The sequence below is a fragment of the Anomalospiza imberbis genome, chromosome 11 (genome assembly GCF_031753505.1).
Source record: "Anomalospiza imberbis isolate Cuckoo-Finch-1a 21T00152 chromosome 11, ASM3175350v1, whole genome shotgun sequence".
NCBI lineage: Eukaryota > Metazoa > Chordata > Aves > Passeriformes > Viduidae > Anomalospiza > Anomalospiza imberbis.
The window spans coordinates 5,285,204-5,309,405 of record NC_089691.1 but is presented as its reverse complement, the minus strand read 5'-3'; the positions used below and the strand labels follow the sequence as shown (position 1 = coordinate 5,309,405).

At 43.5% G+C, this 24,202-nt stretch overlaps 2 protein-coding genes across 10 annotated transcripts in view; both read left to right on the top strand.

Annotated features, from left to right (window-relative positions):
• IARS1 (isoleucyl-tRNA synthetase 1) overlaps positions 1-5,874 on the top strand; it is a 93,725-nt gene extending 87,851 nt beyond the window's left edge. For 2 of the 4 annotated variants that reach the window (XM_068201518.1, XM_068201519.1), the window contains exons 33-35: positions 102-245; positions 1,152-1,304; positions 5,282-5,874. In XM_068201518.1, the coding sequence (XP_068057619.1) occupies positions 102-245; positions 1,152-1,304; positions 5,282-5,364 (380 nt within the window). In that variant the 3' untranslated portion in view covers positions 5,365-5,874. Of the gene's footprint in view, positions 1-101; positions 246-1,151; positions 1,472-5,281 lie in introns of those variants that run through there. The other 2 variants (XM_068201516.1, XM_068201517.1) reach the window with 1 other exon arrangement.
• A 17,185-nt stretch (positions 5,875-23,059) lies between these two features.
• Positions 23,060-24,202, top strand: part of ATP2B2 (ATPase plasma membrane Ca2+ transporting 2) — a 394,438-nt gene continuing 393,295 nt past the window's right edge. For 4 of the 6 annotated variants that reach the window (XR_011002928.1, XM_068201532.1, XM_068201529.1 and 1 more), the window contains exon 1: positions 23,060-23,077. The gene's annotated coding sequence lies outside the window, so the exon portion shown is untranslated. The remainder of the gene's footprint in view (positions 23,078-24,202) is intronic. The other 2 variants (XM_068201521.1, XM_068201533.1) reach the window with 2 other exon arrangements.

The following is a 24,202-nucleotide window of genomic DNA, read 5'->3' as shown; positions in this document are numbered from 1 at the left end:
GGGCTGGTGAAAGAGGAGCCACTGCTGCAGTGGGGGCAGGAGTGAGACAGCCTCCTTGTCAGCTCCTGGGCTGGCCTGACTGGTGTCACTTTCTGTTGCAGAGCTGATCAACCAGACAGACCTGCTGGGCCTCAGTGGGAAGACTCTGCACGTGACAGCAGGGTCAGCCCCTGCCCTGCCCAGCTCCCCCAGTGCCCTGCTCTGCCAGTACATCAACTTGCAGCTGATCAATGCAAAGCCACAAGGTATGTGGGCTGCTGGGCTGCTCCTTCACAGCCTGGGCTTGCTGTCGTGCAAGTTCTGCTGCACAGGTGTAGGTTTTCATCGGTACATGGTGATTTTGTTTATTTTTTCCCTAGTGTGTACTTTCTGATAAAAACAACGTTTATACTTAGCTTTTCTCCCTCTTCTCCTAAGAGAAAAAGGAGAGCCAGTTTGATATAAGGGGCAGCAGTTAAACATGAGCCCCTGGGTATTGTTTCCCTATTTCTGACCATCAGCTCACCTGTGCAGCTTATTGTAAAAGGCTGAGTCTAAAACAGACCAAGTTTGAATGAAGAGCCAGCTCTTTACCAGGACATTGGAAGCAGCCTGTGAAACATTTCTTAGTGCTATTTAAAAGCCAAATGAATTGTATTATTCACCTTTTCTGGGGTATAAATATATGTGTGTGTAATTCTGTTTCCCACTTGCTAATCTGGCACTCTGAAAGCACACGTGGGAGCAGCTGAGTTGTTCCAATAACTTGCCCTGGTCTGAGCCCTTTCTGACACTACTGAGAGCTTGCAGGAGCCAAAAACGTGGTTTTTACAGGGGATTTGATCAGCAGTAGGTGCTTGGTGAGCTTCTGCAAACAGTGGTTTCTATGTCCTGTTGAAATATTTCATGTTTCGCAGACTCTGTGTTATCCTGTTGACCCATGTAAAGAAGTTTTCTTCTGTTGGTCAAGCTGTCAGTCATCACTTACATTTCTGGTTCTATAATTCATGAACTTAGTGACTGTCTATAGGTTGGTATTGCTAATTTGTCTCTCAGTACCATGAAGAAATAGAGGTGAAATGGAAGAAGAAATCCTAAATTTCAATTTACCCAGATAAAAGAAGTAATTTCATTTCTTACCAGTAGTGACTCAGCTGTTCTGTCTTGTCCAGAATGCCAGAAAGGAACAGTGGGAACTCTACTAATGGAAAACCCTGTTGGTCAGAATGGATTAACCTACAAAGGTCTTCTGCATGAGACAGCAAAAGTTTTTGGGCTCAGAAGCAGGAGGCTAAAGTTGTTCCTGGATGAAGCACTAACTCATGGTAAGCACAAACCTTTGGTTTGCTTGTCTGAGGATCCTTGGGATTTGTTGTTGAGAAGCAGCTCATGTAACCTGAGATCCAGTTTAATTACTAAATCCACACTATTCACACACTGGTTTGTAATTTTGCCCAGTAATTCAATATTAGCATAGTAAAATCCTTAAAGCAAACATACAGATGGTAGAAGTTCTAAGCTGTAATGCATTCCCTTCATGAAATGGCCAAGGCAAGTTGTGAAATCTTTTTCCTCCTGCAGTAAAGGTCAGTCAGCAGTGGGAATGGCAGTGCCCTGCTGAGTGACTGAATAGTGAATCTCCTCCTGAAAGTGGCTCTACAGTAGGAATATTTTAAGAATCTGTTCAAACTTTTAACATTCATATTGTTGCATTATCTTGGAGAATTGGAGTGGGTGGAAAAGAGTGTTGGATCTCTGTTAGAGCAGTGTGGGTAGGTCAGACTCTGTAGGGCAAAGCCATTTGGGATACCTGGGAAGCAGGAAGCTTCAGCACGTGCTCACAGGTCTGAAATGCTAAAGAACCCCCCAAAACCACTGACAGATGGGAAACAAAAATCTCTGATTCATGAGGAAGGTGTGACTGAAGCTTGAGCCACCTATGGTGCTGAAAAATCAGACCAAAGTGATTTGGGACTTCATTTGACAGAGAGAATGGATTGCAGACTACACGGTAAAAACCCAGACAACTCCAAACAGGAATTCCTGTATTCAGGAGAATTCAGCTCTCTGAATGAAATGATGCTAAGGATTCTGTCTGCAGTGTGTCACAGCGATGTGGTTTACCAGCTGTTTGGGAGGGATCCATGACATTTATTGGATTATCACCTGTTACCTTGTCCAGAAGTTGAACATGTGCTCAAACTGCCCATCTCAGGGTGGGCTGAGCTTCCTCAGGAGGTGCTGTCAGTGGGGAGGGCAGGAGGGGGCAGCTCTGGTGCAGGTGCTGAGAGCTGGGATCACTCAGCTGCCCATGAGGATTCAGGTGGGGTATGTGGAAATCTGAGCAAGGAGGGGTGGTGGAGGGGGTTTGTTGTGAATTTTTGGCTGTTTGGTTTTGGTTTTTTTTTAAAGTTTTACTTCATATGACCTGGAGTATATTTATTCAAAAGCCATTTTTGTAGTTCAAATGGATCTCAGATGTTGATGAAACTTTCTAGTGATTGAGCAAATGCCAAAAATAATGTGCTGAGTGGTGTTAACAGAGAACTGGAGCCTGGAGTGTTTCAGCACAAAGGGTAAAAACCAAGAAGGTGAACCACACTTGGTTTGCATAAACTGAAAGGTATTTTTGTGTGCAGCCTTGCCCACCTGGGGATTCAGGGATTCAGGCACTCAGGAGCAAGGGATGTTAGGCACAGTTCCTCTTTGGTTCAGCACCAGATGATTCTGTTCAGACACTGAAATAAGCACTGTAGGAAACTGCAGAGCTTTGAAAGAAGCAAGGAGCTGACAGGACAGGAAAATCTGCAGATAGGCAAAGCAGCTTTTAAGGCTCAGTTGAAGTGAGGATTTTTAAAATGCCTTCATGTGAAAGGGAAATGGGTTAAATCGCTGTAATATTTGTAGCATGGATTCTCTAGAACTGTTTAAACTTTAATTAAAGTGTGTGAAGTGACAATCCACAGTGATGTGAAAGATCAGGTTTGATAACTTCTCCAAGGCCAAAACAACAGATTTGGTCTCTTTTAAACTGAGAACACAGAGGTCTTGGTTCCACAGGTTTATTTGTGCAGATAATGCCTTGTAGCCACACTTCTGCTATCTCAGATTTAATTCTCAGCATTCACCTCCTTGAATAACACTTTTTAAGTTTAAACACTGGCATAGATGTATTTTATCTTCACATCTCTTTGTATGACAAATGACTGCTGCATATAAAACACTTTGATGCCTCTAGAAAACATTAGGTCAATTAGTGTTTATCTATATTGTTGCAGCTTTGTAATCCCCTATTCATCTTCTGATCAATCTGTTCAAGGTCTTACCTTCAGAACAACAAAGTTCAGTCTCTTGAGTAGGTTTTCTGTGGTTTATTCTAAAAATAAAAATGTCTTTGCTGTTGACAGTTTCAAACGTTTGATGAAAATAACCCACAAATTGGAAGGTTGGTGCCTGTTCAATAAAAAGGAGAAACAATCACTTGCTGGAAAATGAGTTATTGGTTTTGAAGAGGTTATTTTTATAGATGTTGTCGGTGGAGGCAGTTGGGCATCTGCTGTCCATTGCACAGAAACTCACCAGCTTTTCAGAAACAAACGTGGTTTTCACTCCCCTTTGTAATGCTGGAAACGTTCCAAAAATAAATGTCCAGGTGGTGAGTGTTGCTTATTCCTGAGCTGTAGAGACAGAGGTTCCAGGTACCTGATTGTTCCACACTGGGGATGGGGACACTTCACGTGCTTCCTGCAAAGCCCTTCCATGGAGCCATTGGCACAGAAAGGAAGATGTCCCTACAGTCTGTTAATAAATCAGATTTCCAGTTTCTAAAACTAATTGTTGTGATAAGTACTGTTGGAAATAGGTTCATTTAAGTTCCTCATTTTTCAGGATCTTAAAAATAAATATGTAATAAGAGACTTGGAGACCTAAGTTCACAATTTGTTTGGCTGCTTCTGCAGACCAGACTCTTACATCTTGATGGAACATGTTCCTGGGAAGGAAGGTTAGTGGGGGAATAAAGCCCTAATTGCTGAATTGGATTATAGCTCTATGGATAGATATTCAGCTGCTTAAAGGGTAGTATTACAATGGAAGAGAACTCCTGAAAAACACCGTGATCCATGAGGACTTCTCAGTTCTCTAACAGATGGCTTTTAAAATCAGTGCAGAGTCTGTGTGTTTAGTCTAAAAATATTTTTCAAAGCAGGATGGGGCAGGGCACGGCAAAAGGGTTCCTCTTGAAAACCCCCAGCCAGTCTGGGTGTTATTAAAGTGTCTTTTTTGCTAACACTGGTGCCAGATCTTTATATTATCTTGTATTTGCTGGGGTTGTCTGCAGGGGTTCCGGGGTGCAGAGTGACACCGTGACCCCAGTCAGTCCTGCTTAATCTGGGTTTCACCAGTGTTCCTGTGCTTACACCTGCCAAGTTTCTTATCACTCTGAACTTTCTTAGTGCAGAGGCCTCGGGGGTGTTTGATACTGGGGTGACTTTTGTTCCAAGGCTGTACCTCCCAGTATTCCAAACACTCTGCTCTCAGTGGGGCAGCTGATGGGTGCTGAAAGCAAAGTCAGCAAGCACCAGGCTTCTTGGGAGAAACCTCACATTTCACAATGTAATAGTGAAAGATTGCAAGCTCTGCAGGTGACTTTCCCTAGACACAAGTGGGATTACTCTGTGTTTGTGTTTCTTGAGTAATTACAACCCCTGAGTCAGCCTGTTGGAAGTGTGCTCTGTCCTTCAGAGGTTTGTTGGGACTTTATCCTGATCCTGTTCCAAACTCTGTGTGCATGTAGCTGTGAGAAGACTTAGGGAATTATCCTGTATGGTAAGAAAGTCTTCAGGCATACTCAGCAAGATTCCAGCGGTAGTTTTTCAGCAGATACTGGTACAATCCTTGCTTTAGATATGAACTGTTTATGAGGGACTCTGGCTTTCAGTGCATTGTGTTGTACTGTTCATATTGACTTCGTATCATGGTGTTAGAGTTTTCTGAACTAGTTTACTGCTCTGTCTGGATGTGAGAGGTGTGGGCTGATGTAGACTTTCAAGAAGTTCTACTTTGGAACATAAGTCAGGCTCTCCTGCTCTTGCAGGGACACTCCTGACCTGTGGTGACCATTCCTTTCATGCCCTGGGCTTTAACAGAAGGGAATTTTGAGCTGAGCAGTTTCTGTCCCAGTCCCACTGTGGTGGAACCAGCAAAAATGTCTGAATAAAGCAAATTTTAAAAAAAAGTTCATAGTTCTCCTGGTAAGCAAGAGCACTAACTCTGTTGTTTCTCTCTTCTTTCCTTCATTCAGAGATCACAAAGGATGTTTCTATGAAGAACCTGAACATGAAGACCCTCTATGTTCATGTCATACCCACCACAGCTGAATGTTGAGAATTCCAGATTTATGACCATGTAGACTTTTTTCCACAGAAAATGAAGTCAAAGGAAATTATTAGGCTTTTAGATGAACATCCAAGTTGTGTATGGTACTTTTAACATCTCTAGTGACACACAGGATGTTTTCTACCAGTGCATGTCTAATATGCTGCTCTTTGGTTTCAAATACAATGTATTTTCATTTTGTTATCTTAATATGCTGTAAAAGCTGTTCAGAAACCTTAGATATCTATGCAGTAATTTGCCTGAGAGAAATGGGACTTGTACCTCAGTGATGCTGTTCTCTGCCTGTCCTTTGTGCAGAGGGCATCTTTTCTAAACCATGGCTTACCTACAAGGCTCTCTGATATATATCCACCCTCCCACAACAGCTTTGTAACTTATTTAAGGGTTATCTGGATTTGTTCATTCATACTCGCTGGGTTTTCATCAAGTGTGTGGCTGTTGATTTCAAATACTCCCTCATTTCAACACTTGGAACAATAAATTTGCTTCATCTCCTGACTCTTGCTTCCCTGAGTTCAGAGTACTTTGCTTCCTCAGCATTTCTGAAGAACACACCTCTTAGAACTCCATGTGGATCAGGAGCAGCCAGAGACACCTGGGATGTGACAGTGCTGAGCACCAGTGGCTGTTTGGATTGTTTTGCTGATGGCTGTGGTGCTGACAGGTTTGGGGGGGTTGGGGGAGAGTTGTTCTGATGCAGAAGTAGTTTCAGACTGAAAACAGCTGGGGTTTTAGTTTTTGTGATACCCAATAGAGCTTGTCAGTGTTTCAGTGTTCACTCTGTACCTGCTGGCAGGGGAAGGAAGAGCCCACCTTTGGCAGTGCTGGGGACAGTTTCTGCCTGGTTCAGCTGGAGGTTTGAGCACACCTGGGTGTTCTGCACCTCCCTGGGGTCAGGCAGCGTGAGCCTTGGCTGTCCTGACCCTGTGCTGGGCAGGAGCTGCTGCCTGCAGTGCTGAGAACAACGGGACACATGCTGCAAACAGTGGAGTGACAGCCTGGCAGAGCAGAGACTCGCTGAGCACGTTTTTCCATTGCTCTGTGTGTTTCATCCTTACACCGTGAACAAAACCCAAAGCTGGTTCATGATAACTCTGTATTAGTTGGATTAACTATAAATAGCTGTTCTGTGTAACTCCTGTGCACTAGTGGACTGTATCAAAAGTGTAAGGAGTCCTTTGAAGTGAACCAACTTCCTGGCATTCAGCTTACAGAAAATTATTTTTATCAGTATTAAAAATGGCTGTGCTGTGCCTCCTGAATCACTGGCATATTCAGGTTAATGAATACTGGACATTGCCCTCTACTTTCACCTGGAAGTCAGCTGGTTTTTACTGACCTAGTGACATGGAAATCCAATTTGTATTGGTTTGTGGGGTTTCTTTGTCACATAAAAAATGTCTGGGTTTCATCTTCTGTGAAAGCAAGATTGCTGTTCCTAAAGTAACTTTGCTTTATTATTGATGGAGAATAAAGGGAGATGGTAAATGATTGTAACCTAACCTCATTCTTAATGACCCAGTCGAAGGTCACAACATTGCTTGCATTTTTAAAGACTTATTTGGGATTTAGCATTTTGTCCTTTTTCATCTCACTCTCCTTTCTTCACTGCACACATTTCACCACTTCACTTTTCCTTGTTCTCCTTTCCTTTTCCTTTTTTTTTTTTTTTTTTTTTTTGTGTATGTATGGTTGGTTTTGTTTTGTTTTGTTTTTAACCTGGTTGCTTTTAGTCTCTCCGCTTTCTCTCCACATCAGCACAGTGCTCATGGGTTGTGATGACTGGAGCAGAAACCCAGGTGTGCTCCAGCCTGCTCACATCACAAGGATGGAAATGCCCATAGGTGCTCCTTCTGTCTGGTAGGATCAGTTCAAACTGGCAGAGGGGAAAATTCAGTACACTTTGGACACGGAATGGAAGAACAAGACCAGAGTTGATCAGAGAAATGCGTCTGGGTCCATTAACTTTACATCAACATTTACATCAACACAAGCAGCATGTAGTTAAAAAAAATAATTTGCTGTCAGAATTAGGGTTTAATTTTCCTTTCAGGTGCCACTGTTAGATAGCTGTGATCTCTCACCTCCACAGCTGTGAACGTTAGGAACAGGCTGTGACCCATTTGGGTGAACTTGTGCTGTCTCTACCTTCCTTCTCCACATCCTTTTTTAGTACTCTTTTTTTTTATTATTCTGGATAATATCTAATCATTGCATGAGAGAATTTATCTCTTGGGATCTTGAAGTGGGGAATGTTTCCTAGTAATTTTTTTTATTGAGGTTTCTTAATGCACTTCTATAACATTATCTAGGTTGGGCTAATAATAGTCTCTTGGCTTGATACGATATTCTTCAGGATTTATGTACCTCAATTAGCTTCCCTCTTAAATAGCTTGTTTCCCAAATGAGGTCCCAGACCACTGCTGCCTAGAGAAGCCTTGACCAGGGCACTCCCGGAGCTGTGTCACAGCATTTGCTGTCCCTGGAAGAGTTTTGGATCCTTGAATCCTGATGTTGCCTTTCACCTGGTGGCATTCCAGCTCTCCTCCTGCCTGGAATGTGTGCAGCCTCTGGGAGCTGGGCTGCTGAGCCAGCTTTGTGCTGCTGGGGAGCAGGAGGTACTGACACAACCCAGATCCATTGTTATATCCAAAAATCACAGTGCTGGAGCTCAGCAAAATGGGGACATCCCCCACCACATGTGCACAGAGTTGTGTTCCTCCCCACTGAATCTCTGGGAGCTGGTTTGAGCCCCAAGGGGTTTGCTCTGTCCCAGTTCCACCAGGCTGGGATTCTGTAACTGATCCTAATTGGCACCCTTGGCAAGGAGAGGGCCTGGCACTGAGCAAGGCTGAGGACAGAGGAAATCCTCAGGCTTGGCTGAGCTGAACCAGCCGAGTTCTGTGACAGGAGAGCAGCAGGACTGCTCCCTGTGTGTCCAGTCCCTGTTATTCCTCAGGACCTGGCCCTAGCCCAGAGTCACCTCCCGGCCTCCCCAGGGTGGGTGCAGCAGTCAGAGCTGCATTTCTGTCTGCCCAGGTGCAGGGAAAAGCAGTGACTGTAAGTGTCCTTCTGCAGGTAACTTCCAGAGAGAAGAATGGTTTTTTAGGAGAGGAAAAATAAACAGGTTTCTCCTCATCCTGCAATGAGTTGAGTGGCAGCTGATCAACCTTTCAGCCCTTTTGCAGCTCAGAATCTTTCTGATTTCTGCCAGCAGCAGTGGAGTTCAGTGTCCTCATCATTACTGGTTAAGCACAAAGCAATTATTCAGTCTGTTAAATAATTTCTTGCTCTTTGATTTCTTACAAGCTGGACTCTTAACACTGATTAAACAGATTGAAAATACACTGTCTGCAGCTGCATTACAGAAGGTGACCTGCAAAATAACCACAGATAATTTCCTTTCACATCTTTCTTCCCCAGTATGAGCAGCACAGCACCATCCATGCACAGGAGCAGCTTTGCACAGGGAACACAACTTTGCTGAGTTAACTTTACTCTTGCTGTGCTGTGAATGGTGGGGAACTGGGTTGGAGGGAGGGACTGTCGTCAATTATCTAATGTTTTCCCCAGTTAAAATGTTTATGTAACAAATATAATTACAGCTTTTATGTAATTGAGGGGGGGAAAAAAGATTCCTATTGCAGTTTGTCTGGATAGTTCAGTTAATTTCCAGTCTGTGTCTGTACAAAGTTCTAATTAGGGGGTCACAAACTCCTCAGAAGACTTCTGAAGTTCCTTGTAGATGGAATTTAAATTGTTCCTAAAGATATTTAATTTTTAAGACTTTCATGGGAGTTCTGTAAACACTGTCCTAATTCTGCAATTTTTTCTAGTTGTCTTTAGTGTTCAAAACAGTGAAAACTGTTGAAACCTCTCAGACAAGCAAAATGTACCCTTTCACCTAATATTTGCTGTGTTTGATCGGGTGTGACAGCTGGACAGCTGTGCAGAGGGTGCTGCCACGGGATATCATTTGTGGTCTGCCTGAAGGGGACAAAATAGCCTTTAGTTTTCAAGTCAGCAGTTTTGCAAAGGTGAAGACTATAAAAATGTAGACCTAAGACATGTGTCCTGTGATTAATGCGTTAGCAACCCCCAAAATCTGGGATCTTTGGGACTTCATTGCTTATGGCTGTCATGTGCCAGGCAGTGCAAGTGGGAGGAGATGAGGCAACGTGGAAAAATTGAGATCTTAGACTGCAAATCTTGCTGGTGATACAATCTAAACAAGGATGAGGGATCCTGAATATTCCTGAAGACTGTGTTTGTAAGATGAAAAAGAGAAGTTGCTCACTGTATCAGCTGAACGAGCCAAAACCCCAGCTCAGGCTCTTGGAAACCAAGAGCTTTACAGAAAAGGGAGTTGCCACGGCTTAGTAATTAAACAAGGACCAATAATTCCATATTCTTGCCAAAGAATACAAGTACCAAAAAAAGCAAGTGCTGTGCTGCATAAACAGGATTGTGTGGGAGATGGTGAAGTAATCTTTCCACTCAGTTACTGATAAGGCTCCTCCTGCAGCCCTGTGTCCAGTTTTGGGAACCCTGCCATGAAGAGGATGTTGACAATTTGGAGGGAGGAGAATCAGGAATAAGGGCTGGCAAAGATGTCTTGGGAAAGATCGAGAGAGTTGGCATGCTTATTCTACAGCAGGGGAGACTGAGGGTGAGGTGTGAGGAATCTTCCAAAAAATAAATACTAATTACAAAGAGAATAGTAATGAACAAGTTTTCAAGAGGCTTGCAGTGAAATGGGATGGGAATTTAGGCCACACATGAGGGGAAGCTGCCTAAGAATTAATCTGTCCCTAGGATGGGTGGCCTGGGAAAGTGACAGGGTTTTTCTGACTCGCTTTTATAATTTATTTTGTCACTTAAGGAAATGATGGATTTGCAAAAAGAAATTCCTGACAAATTTCAGCCTGTCATTAGCTCACCCATAAAAATTACTGGATACAAGGAAAGAAACTGGTTGTTAGTTCTAAAATGTGGTTTTCTTTGGATATCTACAATAATGTGTTGGTCACATTGATGTCTGAACACCTCTGGGGCATCCTGTGGCATCCTCATCAGCTACTGGGACATACAAGCCAGATGCAAAAATGGATTTTGCTGGCAATATTTGGATACCTTCAAGATTCTGTCATTCACTCGGTGTTAAACACCGTGTGATTTAGACCAGCTCTGTAAGAGGAATCAAAGTAACAGAAAGGGGATTAAAACCCCAGAACAACACAGGTTATAATTATTTCTCTGACTTCTTGCCCCAAAGGGCAGTGGAGGGGACAAACCCAAACTGGAATATTTACCTTATGCTGCAAATCCCTGGATGATACTGTTAGTTTGTGGACTTGACAGGAGCTTACTCCTGATCTTAATTCTGCAAATTAATTAGAAAAATGTCTCAGGTTCCCCTTTTTTAATGGTGTTTGTAAAAAATGCCTTTCTCTGCTGCTTTGCCCTTGTCTCAGGGACATAAACTCACAGTTCAATACTAACAGAGGAGATGAGCTGGTAAACAGCCACAGGTGTTTCTGTTTCCTCCACCTAAAATCAAATTTAGGAGTAATTGAGTATCTCTTTGAGCAAAAAAGCCCCAAAGCAGCCGTGTGGCGTGTCTGCCACAGCGATGGTGGGGCTGTAAGCACTGGTGCCATGGTACCAGCACATCTGTATTGACTTGTTCCAGGTCTATTGATGGGCAGCACTTGGATTGCACTTGGATTCTTTTCTCACCTCTGTTTGCTGCCCCACTGCCTGAATTTTACAATACAGAGTTCTGAATCTCAGTTCTACAGAACGCCTTGAACCTCTTCCCCTCCATGGCTGGGCCACTGCTCTGCAAACCCGTGCTTTTGCTTTGATGCCTTTTTGGGGCTACCTAAAACCAGAGGCCAGACAGAATTAAGGGAATAAAAAGCAGTTGTTTTTATTGAAGGGTCTTCAGGTACATTTTGGGCAGACAAAGCTTCCCAGGGCCTACACCCAAAATGGACCACGGGTCAGGGGTTTTATACTTTTATAAGTTTGGTCCATTTGCATTTTGGGGTTAATCTTCCAGTTCCAGCTCCAGGTGATGAAGTCATTTACCCCGGGTTTGCTCCCCCAAGTCCCTTTTGTTCCCATCTCTGGGCCCTGAGGCACTGAGGTGTCCTTGACTGCCAGGCCTGGAGAGGAATTGTTGTGTCTGCCCCAAATGGGAAAGCTGCAGCTGGCCCTGGGTGTGGAGTTTGGAGTTACACACTAAAGAACTGCAGGACTGCAGATAGATGGAAAGCACACAAGCTGAAATCCTAAGGCATCAGCTTTTAGCACTTGTGTATATTAGCCAAAAAACACTGGCTATTTCAGGCTGTACATATTCCAAAGAGATGCCTTCCTCCCCCTGAGGAAAACAGCAAAGAACCAGTAACATCCATCATTTTAAAAATGGAAAAACCTACAAAAAGATATTGCAAATAGAGACTTAATGGTCTGTTTCCAAATCCCATTTTGCTGTCACTACCATCACGTACAAGACACGGCTCGCTGGGAAGAGCAAGAACAGTCTCAGCCAAACAGAGCTGCACAAAATTGTCAAATATTTAGTTTGACTTGGATTATTGTGTAAAACTCTCCTTTCAGCTGCTCTCTGGGTGGATGCACAGGCCTGTCTTGGGTAGATCTGAGAGATGTGCTAGCCCCAGGTTGCACAGCACAGCCCTGAGGATCCCAAAGCGTTGTTTCCCTCTCCCTGTTTCTCTGGGCTGGTTGGCTGCACGTGGGAATGCTCTTTGAGCTGCTTCTGGCACAGTGGATTTTTATTCCTGCCTTTCCATTCCATTTTCTTGTGTCTGGACTCCAGGGATTCTCACTCAAAGCTTCATTTGCCAAGCAGGACTTGTCTGTGCTGACACAGAGAGGCACAAATGTTGTCACTGCTGCCAGAGGGCCCAGCCTTAACACCTCGGGTTTTTTTTGTCCCCACCATCAGTGGCGCACCTAGAACTTCTTAATGCTGGTACTTATTTTACTTTGCTGTTTGCCAGAAAGGCAGGCTGCAGCTGACAGTTCAATAATGTGTATTTATATTTTTAAACATTAAAGTGTCTCCTTGAAGACCAGGCTCTTGGTCTGTCCCAAGGCAATTCCCACTTTCAGATTTCTTTTGTGATGTGCAGAGAAAAAGTTGATGAACTCATTAATTACTTCATGCATAAACAGTGAACTCATTGAGGGGGAAAATCCAAACCCAGGATTTCTTTTAAGGCAAAGAAATAGGCTGATGATTTTGTAGGTTTGCATTTTTAGAAGTGAACACAGGAACTTGAAGCCTGTGAGACTTGTCCTGTTTTTCCTTAGCTCAGTAGCAGAGTGCAGGCTCGGGCTGCTGGATCCTCCCAGAGCTGCCATTCAGAGCCTGTATCCAAATTAATCTTCGTTAGATGATGTAAAAACAGCAACAGAGAAACTCACCCAGGAGTCTGTGGCAGCAGGTTAATTCTTGAATAATTTCCATCACAATGGGAGAGGGAAGGGAAGAGGAATGAAGTGGTGGCAAAGTGAAAGATTTTCATGCAAGTGTATATAATAAAGAGAAAGGGAAGATAAGGGCACCAAACACAGAGTGCATGGAGTCTCTTTATTACAAGGTTGTCTCCTTAAGCTGCTGTTTTTTAAGGTATTAAGGGTTGCAAGAGGCCAAAGTAATTTACATGGGGCAATAATATCAAACAGGTTTTATACACCTTTTTATAACGTGCCTAAAGTATTGCCAGTTTAAAGCCTTTTCTTGAATGGAATAATCACTTTGAAAAATGTATTATTCCCCAGCAGTAAAACCATGGAAAAGCTGCATTGTGTTATATTCATTCAGACATGACAAAATAGAGAGCACGATACAAAGAGGTGCATTTGGAGGAATGATGTTTTATAACTGTTGGTCAGACCTACATAAGTTAACCAGGAGTTTATCCTTTGGAAATCAGGAGCTCTGTAATAATGCAACACAACACAGTGATGTGTGCAAACAGAGACTTAACAGGTGAGGAGATATTAACTCAAGGAAAATGAATAGTTCCACAAACTAAAAAAAAAAATTAAAATAAGGGATTAAAGGTGAAAGACTTGAGAGCTGTGGTTACTGGTACACATGCACTTGTCTGAGTGTCATGTGTGGTTTTCTGTTCCATGGTCTGTTTTCCCCAGTATAAAAATGGTGTTAAAAATCACTTCCCACAGCTTACCTGTATTTATCATTTTGGGAGACAACCATCTAACATCCTTCATCCTCTCATTGTTTGCATCAATTTGTAAAGAAAACTGAAACCTGATCTGCTTCTGTCAGCTCAGGGTGAAACATTGTCCAGGAGTTCTTAGCAGAGCTCAGTTACTGAAGTAACTTTTTAATATTGGAACTACAGCATTTTCTCAGGTATTGCTAAAGAAGAATGTGATTTTTATTTTTTTTTAACTCATTAAACTATTGCCTCTTTCACAAGTGGATAAACAGAAGCAACTCTTACCATGGTGTTCCTTGTGGGCATGGAGGGCTGGTTCATGGTATGTCAGATCTTGCACTGTCACGTTCTCCATTGCTACACAATTGAATGGAATAAAACATTTTCTCTGTGGTGCTGGAAGGACGGGCCTTTGTTCTATTCTTGTCGTCTCTATTCACTTATTTTTTGCTTTTCCCTGTGGCTGATAAGGCCTAACATTAAAATGAGATGTAACAAATGGTGGAAAGGCAAAGTGAGCTGGAGAACCCTCAGGTTTGTGTGCAAACCCTCAGCCTGAAAAGGGTCAGAGGGTTGGGGTTTTACTTCCCCTTTTTCACCCCCTTCTGTCCCATTTCTCCCATTTGCTCAGCTATAAAATGCTGCAATATTTCACAATCATTATGAGAAAAACTGGTATCTGGGAACCTTTGCAGAGTCTTTGCTCCTCCCTGTGCAGACCAGGATTTTTTGGAGGCTGCAACTTGGCGAGGAGCATCTGAACACACGAGCCCCACTTTGCCATGAGGAAGGAGAGTTTACTTGTCTTTGCACACTTCAAAGTTGAGTCATGTCCTATAAATACACTGCACATAACGAGGATTTAGGCATGAAACAGTCTGTACTAGTGTTTTAAGAACCAATTTTGTGGTTTTCATACACTTGAAATCCATGCCAGGCTAATCTTAGAGTGCCTGTTCAGGCTTAGCAAGGTCGCATAAGTGCTTTGTGCAATCACACATGTGAGTTGTGTGTAAATTTCATTGACTTCTCAGCCTGCTAAAAACCATGCCTAATTCACCTCCCTGCTGTTTTTATCTAGCCATATGATAAATGAAAAGGAGAGAGGGGGGAAAAGATGAGAGACTGGTGAAGCTTTGTCATGTATGCCTAGCACTGAGAAACCACCAGCCCTGCCAACTCACAGATCCCAGGAAGTTACATAATTAAAGGAATATTAATCTGTACTAAGTACATCTACCTCAACACCCCCTTAGAACTGCAATAATTACTGCTTTAGCAGAGACTTTCTGATTCAGGGATGTCAGTGCAGCCCATTAAAAGTAAGTAATGTGTGTATTTAGTCTGAGAGAAGTTTTAAGGAGCAGATGAAGATTTCATGGATTTCACGGTTTTTGTTTTTGTGTTTTTTTTTTTTTTTTTTTTTTTCTTTTTTTTTCTTTTTTTTTCTTTTGCTGGGCTATGGAAGGTGGTTGTTTTCTGGCATGGGTTTACTCTTGTATAACAAAAAAACCTTTTAAAAAATATCGTCTCTTCATACCTGGGTTTGCTTTCTTTGATCTGAAATAACTGAATATACCCTTAAGCGTGTCCTCTGTGTGAATAGGCAGGTTGCAGGGTGGTTTGAACATCTGGGCAGGTGCTGCTCTGCACTCTGTGAGTTGATTTGCTGCCTCATCTAAACCTTGAACATTTCCCTTAGTGCAGAAATTCCTGGATTTTCCTTACTCCCCTAACGCTGACTCAAATGTGTATTTTCAATTTTGCCAATTTTTGGAGACTAAATGCAGACACAACTAATGAGCTTTAGTTTAACCAAGAGATAAACCAGAGACGGGAGAGAAATGAAAGAGGAAGCAGAGATAACTTAATTTCCAGGACCAAGTCCTGGCTGCCTCCTTCCTGTGGGAACAGCACAGTCCATCTTTGGGACCTCACTCTGTGCAAAGAACTCGCTCCCTTCTTCCTCACAGAGAAAGGAAAAAGTCTGGAGAAACCAGAGCTGCTGGGGAGAAAGTGATGCTGCTTATCCCAACCTGTTCTTTCCAGGCAAAAACAAATTGTGGAGCTGCAAAGGGGAGGATTTCTGAAAGACCCAGGGACTTTTTAGTCTGAGCAGTCACCCCAGAACTGTTCTGGTGAGTGGTCATGGGAGGACTGGCTGCCCACCCACCACGAGCTTTTCAAGTGTTGTTCCAGCTTTTGTTTTCCAGTGCATCCCAGCTCTCTCCTGCTGCCCAGATCCAGCTTTCTGTGCATAACTGGGACAGCTGGCTGTGTGCGGGAACATTTGTGGTTCCCACTTTCAGGAAAGATGGGACATTCGGTTTATTTCTTTATTTTTAAATTCTTCTACTCAATGAAAAATCGTTTATTTTGGTGAGAGTTTTAAATGGTAATATGATATATAAAAGTGATATTTGCCTCGTTAGGAAGTGTTTGTGGGTGAGGACAGGGTGTGCATCAGCCTGGGAGCAAGAGCAGCCCAGCAGAGAAGCCTGAACCATTCAAATCCCATTGTAAGAGAATAACTTCTCCCAGGAACTTGTTTGTCCTGGGATTTCACTTACATATAACAAAAAGTTTAGACCATCTCTGAGAGGTAACTAAAGCTTCAGGGGCAGGGGGAATATTTTTGTACAATGCTTTGGTATTCTGTGTCAAAGACTATTCCCGAAGTAATTTTGATCCAGCTATCACTGGGAAACACTAAAAATAAGGGAGTATTTTCAAGATCCAGAAGTCTGCAGAAACTCAGACCACTCCAGAAAAGCATTTTAAAATAAAATTCACCCCTGTGTTTATCCATTGTTAAATAAAAGTTGTGTAGAAAGTTACACTGACAGAAAAACTGTGGTTTGGATGCAATTTGTCAGTATATTGTTGTTGACAAAGTTCAGGTTTAAAGCTTTAAATTACAATTTTTGTATTTACAGGAATAAGAAAGAATCAGGATTTATTGGCTGAGAAAAAAAAAAAGCAAATAATTTTTAACTGGGAGTATTTTTTTGGTCTAAAAGTTCTAGATCAATATAAATCAATATGTTGCCAAAATTCTATAATACAGAAGGTTGAATGAAAAATAAGAAAAGGCTTGTAATTCATCCATCTGTAATGTAATCCACATGCACACTTCTGCCTTTCTGCTGTTTGCACTCAGCACTATAATACATGCCTGGGATCATCAGACTGATATATGGATTTAATTATAAAACAGTACCAGAGGTTAATTCTTAATTAATCCTTAAGTGCATAATTTAAGTGTGTAGACACCTTAAATTCTCTCTCCAGATAATGGAGAGGTGGAAGGGGGGATACCGAAGGAGACCTGGAATTGCCATCTGGGTGTGCTTATTTCTCTTGTAATTGTTTTATGTCTGTATGTAGAAATAGAAAAATATAAATATAAATATATAGTTATAAATATATAGATTAGATATAGCTATAGCTATAGCTATAGCTATAGCTATAGCTATAGCTATAGCTATAGCTATAAATATAAATATAAATATAAATATAAATATAAATATAAATATAAATATAAATATATCCCCCTCTTTTCAGAGCTGAAGGCTGCAGGTGAGGCACACAAATGCCAGCTCTGCCCCTGCTGAGCCATGCAGGGCCTCCCTGCTGCTGTTTAACATGAGTTAAACCTCATCCACCCCTGGGACAGCTCAGCCCACCAGGGCTTGGGTGACTGTGGGGTTAACTTGGGAGTGCTGGGTGATTGTGGGGTCAGTTTGGGGGTGCTGGGTGACTGTGGGATGGATTTGGGGATGTCTTGCTGGGGGTACCTGAGTCTGACAGGAATGCCTGTGTTCATCCCACCCCAGGGCTGGCTTGCGGTGCTTGTGAGGAGATCCAAGGTGATTTTTTATAAAATGCAGAGAGAAATAAGCACTGGGTTCATTAGCAGGAGTTTTGGCCAGAAGCTGGAGAAGTGAAAAAGCAGATTTCACTGTTGATAAATTGCAGAGCAGCCTAACAGCATTGTTAACTTTCTTTTGCAGTGGCATGGCTCTCCTGAGTGCATCCAAGGGCTTCCTGGTTGCTTTTCCTGGCAGCTATGACTTAAAGCAATCACTCAAAATGCATACTGACAGATTTGCCTTGCCCTGGTGCTGGTGTTAATTAAGACTTGAGGTATGAAAGGTAAGGGGGCTTGCTAAAAAAATAGCAGGATAGTAATTTACAGCCTTCAGTCCAAAGGAGATACTGTGAAATGGTGTTATTCTCAAAGCAAGTGAATTATTCTTACCCAAACAGCAGCAAGTTAAATCTGGGATTTATAAAATCACCACTGGGACCACACCTAGGCTGGTTTGCCTTGCTAAATTCACTTTAATTGCAACATGAATTCTATGTTATTGATAAATATTTTAGGTATTTTTGTGAAGTATTTTTTCTGGGAACTTCTGCAACCACTGATGACAACAAGTATTTAAATCAATTATTCTGCTTCCCCTTGGGAAACTGCTGTAGAAAGCAAGGACTGACTTTTAAATTTATAGGAATGTTGAGACAAAATTGCCAATACTCAGCTGGTTTTCCAGTACTGACCTTTAGCTGCTGCTTTGTTTTCATTGCATTTTTTTTTTAATTTGATTTTACTCTTGTTTCTGAAATGCTCTACATCCCATGTCCAAGGATTTAATGCTCTGCCACTTTCAGGACCTTTGGTACTTGCACTAATTTTGCAAACTGATGCCTATTACAATCTATCAGGATTTTTCTTGGAAAACAAAGTAAAAATAATAGTTGAAAAATCCAAAGGAGAGGACCATGTTTGAGATTATTTGTGATTATTATACAACTTGAAATTGTCTTTTCTGTTCCTACCTGTAAAATAACAGTGCTATGACTTAACATTTGGTAATTCCCCATATTTTGGCTCTCAGTGTTTTCAGAGTTTTAAATCTAGCACTGGGTCCACTTGAGCATTTTCCCTCGTGTACTTCCTTGTTAATAAATAAAACAAAATATCTAAGTTGTTCTCAGAGCAATCTCATCCTTACTAAAGCTTTTACTTTTGCCAACTGATTTCTCACAGTAATCTGCGGGATGGGTGGTATATAAAATTTGGGATTTTTTTACAGCAGTCTTGCTGCATCACTTAGGAGGATTGTCTTGGTGTGTTGCAAAAAGGTTTGGATATTGCAAAAAGCTCTTTTGCACAATTTACCCTGTGTATAGAAAAGAACTGTGTGACTGCTAAGGACTTCAGGGGTCAAAAATGTTCTCCTGGCCCCTTTTATATACATATAATTAGCAGATTATGACAAACCAAGTCAGATTATGCATCTGGCAAAACTAACTTGTGGCCCTTTTCAGAAAATATATAATTGTAATATCATGTTGTCACTATTCACCATATTCTTCTGACTTTTTTGTTCTGGTGGTTTCAGGTTGACTGGTAGGGTTTTTTAATTTAATTTTTAATTTTTTTTAAAATTTTTTTTAGAATAAAGGTGTTGTGGACACCTCCATGCATTGAGTTCTAAATGTGGGAGAAAATGGCTTTTTATGCTGTTCCTGCTTTGGGTTGCAAGATATCAACTTTATGTCATGTTTAACAAATTACATCTTGAGAATTCTTTCTGCCAGGGAAGCACCAGATTTGCTTTGGTATTTGTTAGCATTGACAACTTTTTGTTAGAATTGGTAACTTTTAGTCAATCTTGTTTCTGGCCAGGGTCAGCAGTACCGACAGCACGGGAGCTCTGTGTCTGACCTGAAGAATTGCTGAACATCAGGTGGAAATGGAAGTGACTCCACTTTCTGTGTGGCTGGAGCTGGGCCACAGCAAGGTCATTTCATGTGAGTGCAAACAAAATGTGCCCTTTGCACTTGACTCCTTTTGCTTTGATACTGAATTAGAACAGCAAAATGATGGCTCCAGAATATCCCAATATACCTAATAATCCTCTGGTCAACCTGTATTTTTTCAAAACAAAGCAGAGGGCAGTTTTTGTTATCTTCTCCTGCAGTGCATATGACGTTGAAACAATTAAATGCAAAAATCAGTTTCCTCATGCTGGTTGCTATAAGACATCATGGCAGCGTCAGAGTGTTTTACTGACACAACCTTTGTCTGGCATTACTTTTGCTCTTAAAACCAGCAGATATTTAGGGCTGGTTGGCTTTTCACTGGCAGGCTGGTGTGAGGGTGTGAAATTACTGCAGGAGATCTCACTGGCGATTCACAGGGATACATTTTCTACTCTATCAGATGCTGGACGTGTGCCACGGTTTGGTGGCATTTGATACCATGGGAGTTTTTTCTCAACAGAAGCCACGGCTGGGTCTGAGCATTCTGGTAATGAAATGTCCCATTTTGTTGGAAAAGCCCCAGTTTGGTGGCTGGGAGTCCAGCGTGGGCATCCCAAATGTCCTCCCTGCTGCTTGTGTTTCACACAGTGTTGGGTGACCACTCCTGGTAGCACCTCTGTGCCTGAAGGGTGAGGACAACTTTTAGGATTGCACTTTGCTCTCTTGTTGCACCAACTGCTGCGTTTTTGGCAGATTAAGTGTTCTTCCCTTTCATTCTCAGTGTCGCCCCTTGGCACCAGCAGCAGTTCAAAGATAAACTCTGTAAGTGCAGGAGGGCTCACGGGATGGAGGATGTTCTGTTTATATGTGATACCAAGACATCGTTGCTGTGTCCTTTCACAAACACAGCTGTTTCAGAAATTTCCTAAAGGAGGCTGAAATACAAATAGCTGCTCCATTCTAAGGTAATACAGCCAAAATCCCAGCTGCTGAACTGGCATCCATTGTCACTTCCTTTCTGAAATTTCCTTGGAAATCCTCTCCTGTTTTATTAGTGTGGAAATTAAGCTCCAAGTTGTGAAAATGATGTGAAGCTAAAACCTGAGAAGAACTGTCTGAGAAGAATAAGTCACTGTTAGGTTATTCCAGTTGAGGCAAGCATAGTGCCAGAGATTAGTGATTACATGATCTCTGCTCCTTTACATTCTTTTGGTGAGGGAGATGACCCCCACTATGCACATATTCCCCCCTTAACCAGGAAAATGAGGAAGAATTTAAAGGAATCTAAGCGTCACCTTAGGTGAGAGGAGGTGCAATAAATTTAGGGAAAAACATAAAACAAACGATCCTAATCTCTAAAATATAATAAGAAGTGTTAAATTTAGTCATTAGTTGATGTTGTTACTGTTAACATCACACTTTCAGTATTTTTAAAACCTGTATGCAAGAGGCTGAGTTCCTAGAAATGCTGTAGTAACAGAAAAGACGTGCTGAGACCCCCTATCTACTCTACAAAAACATGGGGACAGCTTCCGAATTTGGCAGAAATGTACAAAATTCTACTTCACTGTCTGCATGGGGAGAGATTTTCATAGGCAGGAGATCTTAAAATGAAGAAATCTGCTCTGTCATTCATCGCTTATCACAAATGATAAGCAGCCAGACACTTCTATTTCACTGTGATTGACAAAATCAGTTGTAGGGGCTAAACATCTCAAGATGGAGAGGAAGCAAGGAAAGCAATAATTTGTTTGTGCTGCTCTGGTGTTGTTAATTCCAGCTGCAGTAGCTGACCTGCTGAGGATGCTCTGATGTGAGAATCACATGATTGAGACTGTCCTTCTGTGTGAGATTTAAACCCTGAGCTCTGCACTTGAGCCAGGGCATTTAACAGGCGTAGCTGTGTGTGGAATTCAGTATTTCTGTGAAAACACTCTGGGGATGTAATGCTGTTGTGCAGCACAGAATTACCAGAGACATGCATTTGCAGGCAGCTAGTAAGGATGCACATCTAATGCTTTTCAAATGGCACTCCAATCATCTGCTTTAAATGATTAATAAGCACAAGCTGAAAATAGCACTGCATTTACCTAATGTTTGCATGATTATTTTTGTAAACTTTTCATTCAGGCTTTCTCTGCCATCTTTCTAAGCATTGTCAAAACAAAAAATCTCTGCTATTCTTGATTAGTTTTTCTCAGTTGGTTTGATGTTCCTCGTGACCCAGGGAAATGTAGCAGAGGAAAGCACCCTTGTTCACTCTCACTTGACAGTAAGCATGTGGTTTAAGATCAAATGAGAAAACCAATCTAGATATTTGCAGAATACTTACAGGTTTCTGATTTTCTTCCAAAGCTGGTAACTGAACTTGGTGAGACCTACAAGTCTAGATTTTGTTAACAAGCTTGTCTGAAAGCTCTACAAATGCACTGTAACATCTTCTCCTGGGTTTCAATAAGTCAGAAATAGTTTTAAAAGATGTGGAAGGATTTGTACTTTCATGTTGCCTGTCCTACTTTTTCCTTTAGTCCTTGGTGAGATAAGGTTAAAACTGGAATTTAAATGGTGTTAAGGAAGAAGCCAAGATAGTAATCAGAATATAATTAACAGTGTATCATCTGTCAAACAACCAGGGCTGGGCAGTGCTGCTATTCACCAATAAAAAGTGGTGGAATACTTCCAGTTTTCCAAGTAAAATGCTGGTGTTGTTCGCTGTAGCAGTCTGCAGGTGCTGTGTGATGTGTGTGCATCCCTCACACCACACAAACCCCCGCCCCACCTACCAAATACACTTTTCTGCTCTTCAAAATCCCCTCTGTCTCCATTCAGCTTTGGGGACATTTTGTAACTGGTTTTAACTCTCAGGGTGAAAAGATTTTGTGGCACAAGAGAGCTGTTATGAAATCTAACTTAAGCCCATATGTAAAACCAGAACATGTTGGTTAAATACCTGGCATTAACTACTCTGGCAACGTTTCAAAGATGCCATCCTCTTTGCAAGCAAAAGTAGTATCTTCAAATCTAAGTCACGGGGTGGGGTTTTATTACTAATTTTCTAAATCTGGAGTGCTGTTGCTCAGTCTGTGTAACACACATCACCCATACGTCATAATTCCATTTTTTGTACTTCCCCAGGTGCTGTGTCCCAGGGTGAGACTCTCTGGCTCTCAGACTCTGCGTTAGGCTTTCCCCTTGAGATTTTTGCAGAAGTCTGTCGGAAAACTGCTGCGTGTTGAGGAAAAATAAAAGCAAAAGGAAAGTGTTGGTGTTAAACGTTTGGTGCTGAGCAGAGGCGGCTGCACCCGGTCCCGCTGAGGCGCCCCAGAGCCGCGCTCACCTGCGCGGAGCCTTCGCGCGGTTCCGGCCCCGCAGCGCATCCCCCGAGCCCGCGGAGCGTCCGCGCACCTGCGGGAGCCCTGCGGAGCAGAGCGGGGCGCGGCGCAGCCTCTCCCCGCTGAGGGGAGCCCCAGCCCCGCCGGGGGAGGCTCGGCTCGGCTCCGGCACCTCGCGGGGTGGGGAGAGGCGCTGCCCGCCCCCCCCAGGGCTTCCCCGCTAAGTCTGACGGAGCCGCCGCCTCCCAGCGCAGCGCAGCGGCCCCGGCGCAGGAGGAGGCGCCGTGCGCGGCCCGAGTCCCCGGGCGCTGCCGCCGGCGAGGGGACAGCGGCGGCTCCGCGCTCCCGGCGGCTCCGCTCCGCTCGCCGGCCCAGGTAGGAGCGGCAGCGGCGACCCCGGCGCTGCCCCGAGCCGCGGTGACCTTGACGGGGGCGGCGGGGTCGGGGGCGCCGCCGGGGCCGAGCCCATCCCGGCGCGGTGCCGGGGGCAGCGGGATGCGGCCGGAGGATGCGCTCGGGCGGGGGATGGAGGCGGCTCCGCGGGGCGGGCGGACCGGCGGCAGCGGCTGCGCTGCTGCGGGAAGCCTCTGATCTCGGTCCGGCTCGAGCCCGGAGGGCTCTCAGAGACGGGAACGGGTCGGGAGGCGGCGGTGGCCGCGCTCTGCCCCGGCCGGGGGCGGCGGAGCCCGGTGCTGCCCGCCGGCGGCCCCGGGGACGCGCCCGGGGCGCCGGGTTCCGGGAGGTGACGCTCCTCCTAGAAATATTAATTTGAGACTGTCATAAGGAGGTGGTTGCCCGCAGCCCCGCTCCCTCGGCGGGGCTGATGGAAGGAGAAGCCCTCCCGGGAGCGCCGTCCCCGGCGCTCGCCCAGCTCCCGCGGTGCCGCTGAGCTCCGCTGCGGCCGGGTTGGGGCTTTTTTGTTTTTTGTGTTTTTTTGTTTTTTTTTTTTCCTTCTTTTCCACGGGGGGATTTAAATGTTTTACAAGCAGTAGTTTCCAAAGCCTCGCAGTACTCCAGCGGAGCGTTTCGAGCGGCTCAAAGCCCGAGGAGAATGCGGCGGGAGGTAACTTTGCCCGGGTCACGCAGTGCACCAGCCCGCCCAGGTGCCCTGGATGCCGGCTGAGGCGGCCGCTGTAGTCCCGGTCGCCACCACCTTGGCATGGATGTCGTCAAGATGTGCTTCCCTACCGTCACTGAACATAATGGGTTCTTCTGCTGAAATCTTGGTTTGGAGACTGTACTAGAAACGTGAAAGGAGAGGCACTGTCTTCCGTTCTGTATCTTTGAAAGGCCTCCTGTATTGTAGGTGGAGAAAACCTCTCGTTTGCTGAATTAAACTGTCCAAAAGTTTATTTCTTTCTGCGTATTTCTTGCTCTTTCTTTTTGCTTGTGGTTTTTTTTCCATCTTATTGTGCAGTTTTATCACGTTACACCAACCCGATTCTGTGCTAATACTTTCTTTACTTTCTTTTTAATTAAAGCGTATTTTGTAGTAAAGTG